We start from the raw sequence: 13,100 nt of genomic DNA, 5'->3' as shown, positions 1-13,100 counted from the left end.
AAAATGGCGTAGGGGTCCCCCCAAAATCCATACCAGACCCTTTTCCAAGCACACAACCTGGCAGGCTGCAGGAAAAGAGGGGGGGTTGAGAGCGCCCCCCCTCCTGAACCACACCAAGCCACATGCCCATAACATGGGGAGGGTGCTTTGGAGTAGCCCCCCAAAGCACCTTGTCCCCATGTTGATGGGAACAAGGGCCTCATCCCCACAGCCCTTGTCTGGTGGTTGTGGGGGTCTGCGGGTGGTGGGCTTATCGAAATCTGGAAGCCCCCTTTAACAAGAGGACAGCCAGATCCCGGCCTCCCCCCTATGTGAATTGGTAACGGGTGCATTGTACCCCTACCATTTCACAAAAAAGTGTCAAAATAGTAAAAAAGACAGGAGACACTTTGGGACAAGTCCTTTATTAAAAAATAAAAAAATAAAAATGTCCCGTAATGTAGATCCATCTCACGCCACCCGACCAGCCGAAAAAAGAAAAAAAAAAAAGCTGCAACAGCTCCGCCTCCATGGGATACTCCTGCTGAGTGACGCTTCTTCTCGGTAACAGCTGTTATATAGCTGAGGGCGGGGCCACTCGGTGATGTAAACGGGCGACCCCGCCTTCCTCTGATGTCACGTTGTGATTTTTCAGGTTTGTGTCACATAGACTTTAACGGTGTTTGTGTGTTCATCCAAATTTTGCAAGTTCTGGTGCGAACCGAACTGCGGGGGTGTTCGGCTCATCCTTAGTATTCAGATCATTCATAAAAAAACCCTTGTGACGCCACTGATGTTTTTTTGTAGTATATGTCATTTCAATGGGTATAGTTAATGTGTTTCCCTATATTAGTACGTTTCATAGATCACCCTTGCAGAAAACTGTTTAGGCACAAATGTAAGCAAAGCTTTGATGCCCAGCAAGCTATTATGTTCTTTACACACAGGCAGTTTAGCGATGTTCTATTCTCGTGAGAGAAACATTGCCGAAAAAATCATTAGCATGTCCATCAAATTTGTCAGTGAAAGAATTTTGAACATGGTAATTTAGGCAAAGTTATACACTATGATGCAAGATAAACTGATTGAATAGAAGGTATCTGGAATCACCTACAGTATGCTTGCCATATTGTATCATTGTCAAGTCAGCTTTAAGAAGGTAACACAGGCAACCATGCTTGTAACAAGGGTACACAAGGGCAGTTATGCTTTAAGCAGCATAAGAAAGGCATTCCTTAGAAACACTTCACAGATATGTTGCTGTCTGTAACAGTACATGAGAGGTCAGTCATTACTAACTCAGTACCATACCTAAGGCACTTTACATAAGGTCAGGCATGCCTGAAGTGGTACAATAGTGACTATCCTGACTCTAAATTTAGAAATGACAATGATCAATGGCTCTGCAAGGAATGCTTTAGTCAACCTTAATTTATCTCCTTGCATAAGCATATTTATTCCTGTTTGAGAAAATCTCAAATTATATGAAACCAGACATATAAACAATTTTGTCCATTTCTAATTTCTCTGGAAAATCTGCCCAAGGGGTTTTGTATGTGGCCTTATTGTGCATTCAGATTCCATTTATAGGTCTCTTGCCACATGTTTAGTCACTGACTCTTATCAAGTGACTCCAAAACATTTTTTTCATACAGGCCCATATCAGTCTATGCCCTGACAACTAAAATGTCCTATCACTACAAATACCGATAGGTTTTATTTGATATGCTATGAATCCAAACAATAAAACTTGGTTTGCTTCTTATAACACAATATACAATTCACTACATGCTTGCATAGCTCAGAGCTTTGACTTGCAGTCCTAAAGCATTAGTCCCTCTGTTTTATTTAATACTTGAATTCCTATGCAGGTACAGTATTTGCACTTTTTTTTAATGGAACTGATTTTGCCATCTCTAGTATAACAAAAGACAATCAACACCTTTTCTTTGTAAACTAATTATAGCTTGGTTGATTGTGTCATGTTTTAGCATTTTTTTTTTTAGCATTGCTTTTGTTTTCTATTATTCTTTCACAGAGGGGCTGCTGTTCTAGGACTATTTATTTGATGTGCCTTGTTTCATGACTACTTGAAGTACAGTATGTTTCACCTGATGTCAAAACTGTGGTTTCATCTAGTCTATAGTCTCTATTCTGTATTGTCTATTGTGTATTACAAGTGGTGACAATGTCATTGCAGGCTTTGGTTTTCTTTATTTGTAATTTGTAACATCATTGTCAGTAAATATATTGCACAGAATATACTAGGATTAAACAAATCTTTAAAAATCCACAATTATTAACAAATGAAACAAGGATATTACAAATTGGTCACTGGCTTTTTAAAATAGTGCTCATTTCCTAGTTTGTTAGGTTGTTCGATGTCCTTGTTATAACAGAATGCAAAAGTAAATTATTGCATCCCTTGGTTTTAATGTATGGGTTTATGGGATAGCAAAAGGGAATCAGTATGATTTTATAAGTAAAATGACAACACTCAAAATAATGGTAAGTACAGAGTTTGGTTTTAGTGGAAGAATTTAGATTATAGTACTAACTGACATAAACTGAACATACATATGTAATGGTGATATTTCTGTTAGGAATGTGGAACTGGGCTGAATCTTTGGCAGAAGAATTAACTTGTATTCCCTGCAATCTACAATGAACAGGTTTTGGTGTTCATTAGCTTAAGAATTGAGGAAAGTGCTAATTTCCAGTGGGATACACATTGTTTTTTTAAAGCATACAGCGCACATAAGAGTTTTAAATTGCCCCACACTAGCTGCAAAGTAATTTGTTTATTAAGCAAGATTGGTCATACATGGTAGAGTAGCTAATAGGAAAAGGAGCGGCAATGTTAAAGTGCATGTTTAGTTAAAAAAAAAATCAATTTTGCATAGAGTATGGAAGGTTTAGAACCCCTGTTATTTTATCTCACCATGACAAAAAGAGATCCAAAATTTTAGAGCTGTCACCAATGCAAGAGTTGAGGGGAAATGTTTCCAATGGGGACTCCTGTCCCAAGTTAAGCTTTCCTAGAGAGAAATTGCCCGCACTTTAGTTAGAATTCCTCTCACTTCCTGATATGCCTCCAGGGCAGGAAGTAAGGAAGTAAAGAGAAATCTCACTAGCGCAACACAGACAGCAAAAAAAAAAAAAAAAAAAAAATATATATATATATATATATATATATATATATATATATATATATATTTACAAAGGTTGTGCCTGTACAAAGAATTTTAAGGACGTCAGGTGCTGCAGGCACTGTACTTCCTGAGTACATAGCCATGCAAATGCCTTGCTAACAACCCATATGTATTGATCAGTTCCGTTCAATATTCTCTGTATATTAGACCTTGGAAAGCACTCGACAGGCATATTAGGAACACATGCTGAACCCCTTTTTGAACATCTGTATGGACTTCAAGATGTTTCTGTCAATTAAGGACTTCAGTTTATTGGGAGAGTGGTGTAATCTTTTAAAATAAGCATGTAGGAATGGTAATATATTACCAATTAGCATGTTTACCTTATAATATAAGTGCCATATAATAGTGCCATGCAACAGGCTGTGTCTGCTCCCATACTTTTTGGGGACTGATTACATACAGAAAAATAGGGTAAGTTTCTGTTGCATCATAAAAAAAAATGTTTTTCCCACTTGTGTATGTCCACAAATAGGTCCTATTTTTGTTTTTCAATGTGTGCCACAGAAGGGGTTGCTTTGTTTCTGGGTTTTCACTAGGGTTTTCATTATTCATACACCTTGGCTAGCATAATAGATATACAAGACATGGACCACAATGACACTTATTATAAAGAATGTTCCAACTGTTTTGTCACTGTCATGATTACTACTATAGGTGCAACAAGCATGATGTTTGAAGAAACATTAAAAAATGTAATGTATGAAGGAGCTATTATGTTTATATTGAATGTAAGTTTTCCACTATATGAATATGCAGATATATTAACCATGCTGCAGTTGTCAGCAAATGAAATTTTTCTACAAACCTAAGAGTAGAAATTTCCATTTTTTTGTTTTTTGAAGGTTTCAAGTATGTTTTTGGAAGTTAGTATATCTCTCTGAATTATTTTCAGTTGGTAAATATTAGGATATGCTTTAAGTAATGGCACTGATGAACAATTTGTTTCCATACCACTGCCTGCTCTCCGTGCACACTAAACATGTGCTCCTCATATTTCATTGGGAGCAAACAGGGAAACTGGTACACAGGAAAGATTGTTCTATCCACTAGGAGTACCATGTGTGGTTTTGTTTTTTAAACTGCAAATAACACACTTGAATAGCTTCTTTTGGCCACTTTTCTATGTATCAGTTTTCCAAATTATCCTCAGTATGTTATTTTTTATCTGTACAAGGAGTCTATGATTACATTGTACAAGATACAGTATTGATTACTGTGGAAATGCTTTGTGTGAGTTAGTGTAACATAGAAGACATGCAGTCCCTTATAGCCTATTTAGTGCATTCTCTGGTCCCTAACCATTCCTTCACGGTGTCACTATTCTAGTCTGGAGGGCAAGATCAGGAGAGGAAGAGAACAAAGCGCAGAGGAGACCTTTATTCCATACAGACATCCCTGATTGTGGCTGCCTTGAAAAAGATGCTACCCATTGGGCTGAACATGTGCACCCCGGGGGATCAGGAACTAATTTCACTTGCAAAGACCCGGTATAGCCTTGTAAGTACAGCAGCATCATAGCTATTGCTGTTTTTCTAATATAGGAATATTAGAAAATGGTGATCTAAGGATTTTGGCTGGGAAATGTGTGTGGGAAAAAGATGTATATCCCTCTGCATCCATTTATGCACAAATTATCTTCGTCCTGAATTGCTGATGACTGAAAATAAATGTTCTTATCATTTGGAATGTGCACAGCCTACAAATATCACATTTGCATTTCTATCTTTATGTTGGGATTAGTTTGTGTCTGTGGTTAAATTCTTCTTGCATAATGTGCACACAATTCTTTTTAAATGTAGAAGTTGAACAGAAATGGGAAAAGATTATACCCTCTTTGTTAGTTTGAAAGCTACCTATTTCATGATCGAAGTCAATACAAACACCAGTAAAACTTGCAGAAGGTTCTGTGTCTACTCTTCAGTCAACCCCCCCCCCCCCCCCCCTCCCAAAAAAACATTTCTAAATGGGTAGATGGCCAGAATTTAAAAAAATGTTGTGACCAGAAAGGTTGTGCCAAGGTGCATTTAAAGACCAAATACGATAGTGGGTGGAGCCATGCTACTTACTTCTTTATGCAGAGCCATAAATGCTGAGCCACAGCTCTTCACTGTGCTCCCCTAGACCACGGTTCCTCAGGCTCAATTAACCCTTGGCTCACATCACCTTGTTGTACCGGCCCACTCCTTGCCTCTGTATCGGGTCTTCCAGTACCCCAGGCTCTCCCAGTCAAGATTACAGATCCACCTCCTGGACTCTCTAGTTACCTCAGCTCTCTTTATCCTCTGCTGACCCACTTAGCTGTCCCAACTCTCCCGGTCTTGCGGGTAAGGGAATCTCTCCCACATGGAGTCTTGTCTACCCAGTAGGTCACCTCTCCTGGCTGCATACACATTTATCCTCACACGCTGGCTATGTTTCTGAATGAAAGCAACCAGGGCCAGTACGGGGGGGGAGCTGCCCTGGGCGGAATGATTTAGTGCAGGAAGAGGGCGCAGTTTGCCGGGTACAACCATCCCCAGCACAGAATATGCTGCCGAATGTAACACAGGAGACAGGAGCTTTGTTCCTGCATATAGGGTAAATCATAGCACCCGCTCCCTGCCTGCACTGTATAGTACTATTCCCTTGGCAACATTAGAGTGGAGCAGGCTGAGCAGGTGAGGTTGGGAAGCTATCAGCTATCAGTGCTTTCCTGATTAACTCTAGATGCTTACAACTTTCCTGCTCCTGAACAGTGGCTTCTCTCTCCCTCTCCAATTATTTCTGTCACTCCTGCTTTCACTTCCACAGTGTCCTGATGTCTTCGGGACATCACCACCTCCGCCCCCTAGCCTACTGATTTTTTCTCTCCCTGATCTGGACAATCTTGGAGCCCATTCCTCCTCTATGTAGTGCCTCCTCCTCCTGTTCCCTTTCCCTTGGACCCTAGGGATCTGCTCAGTTTGTATGATCAGACACTGACTGATTAAAAAAACAGTTGATCCATCTATGGCCAGCCTCCAGTTTACCATACATTCTACAGTCTGATTGTACAATATCGTTTGGATCTAGCACTAACTATGTATTACAAAGGCCTGCCTGATTGGATACTACTTAAATTAATTGTTTAGGTTTGTCCATATATTACAAAGTTTTGATAAATCTAAAGGAGATTGTACAATCAGATTGTATAGTGTCTGCTCACCTATAGTGTTTTTGTGCATGAGTACTAACAATGACAAATGTTTTCCCTGTTTATTCTCATCTATGCAGATTTGTTTGCCTAGGAGCTTTGTCTTTGAGTCCATTAAACACCCTGACACATTGTCTAAAGCTGGGTACACACTAGGGTTGCACCAATACCCGTTTTGTACTAGCAAGTATTTGTACCGATACTTGTGCTGAAGTACTCACTGATAGCAGTTACTGATACCTTTGTGGTGCAGTTTGAGCCCATACAAAAAGAATTGGCACAAATTGCACTGCAAAGAATCTCATGTGATTTGAACAGGAATGAAGTGAGATTCCTGTCCAAAGCACATGCGGTTTTGCCCACCACTGCTGTGTGAACCCAGGCTGAAGTCACTATAACAAGGCTGGGTTCACACAGGAGTTGTGTGGGAAACCGCATGTGATTTAGACAGGAATCGCACAGCATTCCAGTTCAAATCACATGTGATTCTTTGCAGTGCAATTTGAACCCATTAATTTAGTATGAGCTCAAATCGCACCGCAAAATATTTGTTTTAGGTATCAGAGCATTTGCACCAGTACTGGTACTGGTGCAAATGCTTAGTATCAGCAATGATACTGCAGCCCTAATACACACTATTACTTTTTTTCCTAGCAGGCTGAACAGATTCCTGCATCCACTCAAACAAGGTGGATGGAGGAATCCCCCCTCAGGCTATTGTACTCTGACAGCAGGATTCCTCCACTGTCAGAATACAATAATCATCGCTGCAGCCCCCAGATCGAAGGAGGTTTTCAAGCAGGACCAAGATCAGCTTCAGCTAGTTCTAGAGCACCATTTACAATCTTCAGAAATCACCCTTGGACAGCCAGGTTACTCATTATTGTCTGCGAACCAAGCCTTCATGAAAGCAATCTAATTGGCTGTGTGCTTTGTGATCATTGTGATTTCCAATCACAAATGTAAATAGTAATATTGGTGCACTCCGCAACCACATATGTTTTTGTGTGCTGCAAATGCTTCTACTAGTTCCACTCCTGCTCTGCGAGGGGGGATGGCGGGGCGCATTTTGGCATCTTCTCCCTGGGCACTGAAATACCTTGTCCCACCACTGGCAGCAACTGCTACTCCTGCTGCTCTGATAAGGCTTATAACAACCATGCACACCTGTGCACTCACACAGGCTGCAGGTATCTCATAATGTATGGACACAGGATTAACGGTTCCTTCCCACCCAAGACACTTTGGAACCTTCCAACTCCAGACCCTGATCCAGGATTACCCAACCCTGCCAGCTTTCTCTGCTTACAATCCACATGCTGGAGAATCCTGTGTCATCTCTATACCAATTTACTAAAACCAGCACCTCACGCTGTCACATGATATATATATATATCTATATCTATCTATATAGATATATAGATAGATATAGATATATATATAGATATCTATATCTATAGATATCTATATATACAGTATATATGCTATATATATATATATATATATATATATATATATATATATATATATATATATATATATATATATATATATATATATACTAAAAAGGGTCAGATCTTACTGAAATTGATCTATTGTAGAAAAAGATTAGCTTTATAATTTTGATTAGTAATCATTTACAATTTTCCTTTGTCTTGTCCTCATGGTGACAACCCAGCTACATTTTTGTATTTTTTATTAACATAAGCACTATTTGACACTTCTGTCAAACGTGTGTACAACATCAATTCCAAAAGAGCTGTGCGTTGTAAAATCGACATAAAAACAGAATGCAATGATTTGTAAACCTCATAAACCCATATTTTATACACAGTAGAAAATAGAAACCATATCAAATGTTTAAACAGAGAAAATGTACCATTAAAATAAAAAAAAAGTTAATTTTTAAACTGATGGCAGCAACACAACTCAAAAAAAGAGGGACAGGGCAACAAAAAGATAGCAAAGTAGTAGTAGTGGTACTAACAAGGAAGAGCTGAAAAAACATTTTGCAACTAATCAGGTTAATTGTTAGCAGGCCAGTAACATGATTAGATATAAAAAGAGCATCTTAGAGAGTCAGTGTGCCTCAGAAGTAAAGATGAGCAGAGGTTCACCAGACTGTGAAAAGCTGCATCTAAAAATTGTCAAACAAATTCAGAATAATGTTCCTCATTGTAAAATTGCAAAGACTTTAAATATATCATCATCTGCAGTACATAGTATCAAAAGATTGTGAGGCACAATGAAAATGGCCAAAAAGCAATACTGGATACCCATGATCTGCGGTTTTAAAAACAGGCATGATTCTGTGATGGATATCACTAAGGCTCAGGAATACTTTAAAAAATCACTGTATGTGAACGCAGTTGGTCGTGAAAAAAAAAAGTTAAAGCTCTATCATGCAAAGAAGAGGCCATATCTGAACATGATCTTTGGGCCAGCGCTCATTTGTTGCATGTCTGACTCCATACTGGATTGATATAGAAGCACTATTGTGTTCTGTGGACACTCTAGCACCCATTATGTGGATTCCTAGTAGGTTGCATTCCCCATTTTATGCCCTACACTTTCTTGCTCACTAGCCATATGGGACAGACATCGAACTAGTAGGAAACTCTGCTCACCTCACATGCCTTTATCTCTCTTGCTAAACAACCCAGAGTTCCCTCGGGGACTATCCCCTCACCTTTTCCGTTAGTGGGAGAATAAGAGCTTGCTGTGCATAGGAGACTTTTTAACAGGATTTAAGCTGCATTCTTTAGAATATTACAATACTACACTGCAACTACCTCCCTCTGAATTGTTTCTATATAATCAGAATACATTTTTTTTTAAGGATAATCTTAACAAGGTCAACTGTCCCTTATCAATGACATATTTTGAAAGCTCTTGCAAAACCAGAAAACCAGTGAAAGGCTATATTTCAATGGTATATAATCATTTGATTGACCTTGTTTAAAAGCTCTCCTATATAGAACACTGGGAAAGAGACCTGAACATACAGTCATGGCCAAAAATATTGGCACCCCTGCATTTCTGTCAGGTAATGCATCACTCCGTCCAGAAAATTGTTGCAATTACAAATGTTCAGGCATTCTCATATTAGAAAATGTAGAGCAAGACCGCGCTCACCACCAAAAAAAAAGGAAAATGACTAAATATATGAAAACCTGCTGCTACTCCAATGTCCTGGACAAAGACATTTCAAGTGTAACAGCAAATAAAAAGTAGCGCTGAGTTCCAAAGTGCTTATCTCATACCAATGAACAAAAAAAACAAAAAAAGTTACTTAATAAGTTAAATTGTACAATCTACAATTCATATAAAAAGGTGCATAAAGTGCAATATGTGCATAAACTGAATGACAAATATACAGTACATTCAAGTGATACATGGATATAGACAGCCCTATGTCAATTTATTACATTCCATTATACAAAATACATATAATTTAAAAGCAATGTCCATAAACTCTAGATGTGCCAATACAAAAGGTGACCAATAAAAAGAAGTCCAGATAGAGAAAAAACAGAATGTGTGTCCCAAGCTGGAAACCCCAAAAAAGTTTCTGTATACCTCCACCACTGTGCAGGAAAGAGATCAAAAGCCACTTACCAGAACACCATGACCATTTAATTACGAATGGCCATAGAACGTTCCCCTGATGATGTCATTGTATGACTAAACGCGTAGGAGGTTTTTAACTGGTTGCCCATATGATTTTTATATTTTGTCAGCACCTGTTAATTGATACAGGTGAGTTTAATTACAAATTACGAGAGCATCACAGACTTGGATTGCAATTCTTTCTTACAATTTTGAGAAGGTGCCAATAATTTTGTCCAGTCCATTTTTGGAGTTTTGCGTGGAATGTGTCCGATTTGGCTTTTTGTTTCTCTACTTTTTTGTGTCATACCAATACAAAAAAAAGAAATAAACATGAGAATGCCTAAAAAATATTTGTAATTGCAGCAATTTTCTGGGCGAAGTGGTGCATTAGCTGACAGAAATGCAGGGGTGCCAATGTTTATGGCCATGAATGTATCGTGGAAACTACAGAAGTGGCAAAACATAATCAACAATGTGTTTAAAATTCCTATCAACAGAGTTGGTGGAATCCATTTGCAAAACATCACTGAGATGATATTGAAGTGAAAATTAATAGTTAATTTTACACTGTGCTCAAATGTATGCATACAATAAAATAATGCAATCAAATAGTGTTCAAATATAAATGCAGATTTTTAATAATAAAGTCCATAAACCACCACCAACGATTCTTCAATCAAGTGCACGGTGATGAATGAATTGTGACAAAAAGTGAATAAATTGTGAAAAAAGTGACAGGAAATGAAAAGTGCCGTCTTCCACCAGTTTTAGGCAAACATCCTACTCACCAGATTGATCAGACACCCATGACAGGTGTCAATTAAGCAGAAAGGTAATTCAAGATGTATCCACCAATGCAGACACCTTTCACCAACGATGTAACCAGACGGGATTCATAAGTGAAGGAAAAAAAAAGAACTCCTCATAGCGTAACTTGTAGCCATTTATTCGTAAAAAATATCATTCCAGTAAAAAAGGACATAAAAAGGAGCCGGCACACCAAACTGCATTCCACCTGCGCTCCAACACTATGGCGAAAGTGACATATCACGTATTGCGTAACCACTGAGATGATACATGGTCCTATCCAAGATTCCTAAGATGAATTTGCAGGCCTCCTACTGGTGTTTCGAAATTGTGTCCAGGAAGGCACCATGGTAAATATTTTTATACCAGTGCCCCAAGATGACTAGGTTCTAAATCAGAGTATTTAATTTAATTCACTCAGTAACAGTTGTGAAGATTACCAGAACCCCAGATATTGCTCTTTTTCAAAAACTAGATAACAGTTTTCCTTAATTCCTTAATCCTGCACACTTAATTACCTATATGATTCTAGCCACCGGGATAGCTATAGCACTTTGTTTGAACCAGCTGATTGTAATGTTTGACTACTTCAAACAATTCAATTGGATCATGATTAATGATAAATTGTCTTGCACCCTCCAAAATTAACCAGGCCAAATTCAACAAGACATGACAACAATGGATACAATATTTATTGGTGGACGAATGAGGTCTGGGAGGTGTTACCCTGACTGCCCTCAACACCCCCTCTTTTCCATCTTTTTATTCCTTCCTCTTTTTTTTTTTAATTTTTTGTATTACCCATTGTTCCTTGGCAATTTACTACTAATGTTACTTTTGCACCAAGAAGTGACATCCTCTAATAATGATTATATTGCTATGATTTATTTTTCTGCATGCCACGCGATATAAACATACCTTTCTCGATATTCTTCTGAGAAGGTGTCTATACACCTATTTATTGTTGCTTCTTGCAATATTTGTGTATTTCAAAAAACGATAAACATATTGAAATTAAAACGTTCTGTTACAATGTGGAAAACTATTCTGTGGTCAGCCAAATCAAAATTTTACATTCTTTTTAGCACCCATAGGCACTGCATCCTCCAGACTAAAGAGGAGGGGAACCTTCTGGCTTGTTATCAGTGCTCAGTCTGCATCTCTTACAGTATGGGGGTGCAGTAGTGCATATGCAATGGGCAGCTTGCACATCTAGAAAAGCACTATCAAAACTTGAGTTATCAAAGTTTTAGAGCAGCATATGCTCACCTCCAGATGATGTCTTTTTCAGGGAAGGCCTTGCATATTTCAGCAGGACAGTGCTAAACTGCATACAGCATCTATGACAACAGCATGGCTTCATAGCAGAATATTCCAGGTTCTTAACTGGTCCAGACCTTTCACTAGTTGAAAATATTTGGTGCATATTGAAACAAAACATACAACAAAAAAGACCAAGTACTGTTAAGTAGTTGGAATCCTATATCAGAATGGGACAACATTCTTCCCCCAAAACTGCAGCAACTGGTCTCAGTTCTCAGATGTTTACAGAGATTGGAGGGGAATATCTGAAATGAGGGGAAGCTCTGCTGTTTTTATTATCCAATCATGTACAAGCAAAAATGCTGTTTTTTGTTTTCCTTGCATGTCGCCCTCAGATCTACAGCGACTGCACTTCCAAGTGCACTTGCAGTGCAAAGTGGATTTGCCTTTAGTAAATAACCCCCAGAGTGTTGTTAAAAGAAGGTGGGATGCTACAGCATGGTAAACATGGGCCTGTCCCAACTTTTTGAGACATGTTGGTGCCATCAATTTCAAAATTAGCTTATTTTTCTTCCCTAAAATGATACATTTTCTCTGTTTAAACATTTGATATGTTTTCTATTTTCTATTGTGAAAAAAAAAAGATGAGTTCATGAGCTTTGCAAACCATCATTAACCATTTTGTTTTGCTTCCACTAAAGTGCAGCCAATCTAGGAAACTAAACAGAACACCAGCATCTGTATAATTTTAAATATGTATAAAAAACAGTAATGCGACATGAGAAAAAAAAAAACAAAGGAATCAGTATATTAGTATATCATAACCTAAAGTGCAGTGCTACTGTGAACACCAATAATATACTACCACGTCCTGGAAAATTATCACAATAACTTCATAGGTACATATCACAGTAAATTCACCATTATATAAAAATCACTATATGCTCATATACCACTCACCTTTTTCAAAGGAGAATGTGTCTGTGATGAAATGCATCCGGACGGAGCCAGTGACATTATCACATTGTACTGGAATTGAGCAGGAACCAGGC

The 13,100-nt window shown here is 38.3% G+C and overlaps 1 protein-coding gene across 7 annotated transcripts in view; it reads left to right on the top strand.

Moving 5' to 3' along the window:
- Positions 1 to 13,100, top strand: part of RYR3 (ryanodine receptor 3) — a 1,082,755-nt gene that overhangs the window by 759,215 nt on the left and 310,440 nt on the right. For all 7 annotated transcript variants that reach the window (XM_073608696.1, XM_073608694.1, XM_073608691.1 and 4 more), the window contains one exon: positions 4,521 to 4,691. In XM_073608696.1, the coding sequence (XP_073464797.1) occupies positions 4,521 to 4,691 (171 nt within the window). The remainder of the gene's footprint in view (positions 1 to 4,520; positions 4,692 to 13,100) is intronic.

This window comes from Aquarana catesbeiana, linkage group LG13, assembly GCF_042186555.1.
Source record: "Aquarana catesbeiana isolate 2022-GZ linkage group LG13, ASM4218655v1, whole genome shotgun sequence".
NCBI lineage: Eukaryota > Metazoa > Chordata > Amphibia > Anura > Ranidae > Aquarana > Aquarana catesbeiana.
Note: the sequence above shows the minus strand (reverse complement) of the source record. Positions and strands in the feature narration are given on the sequence as shown.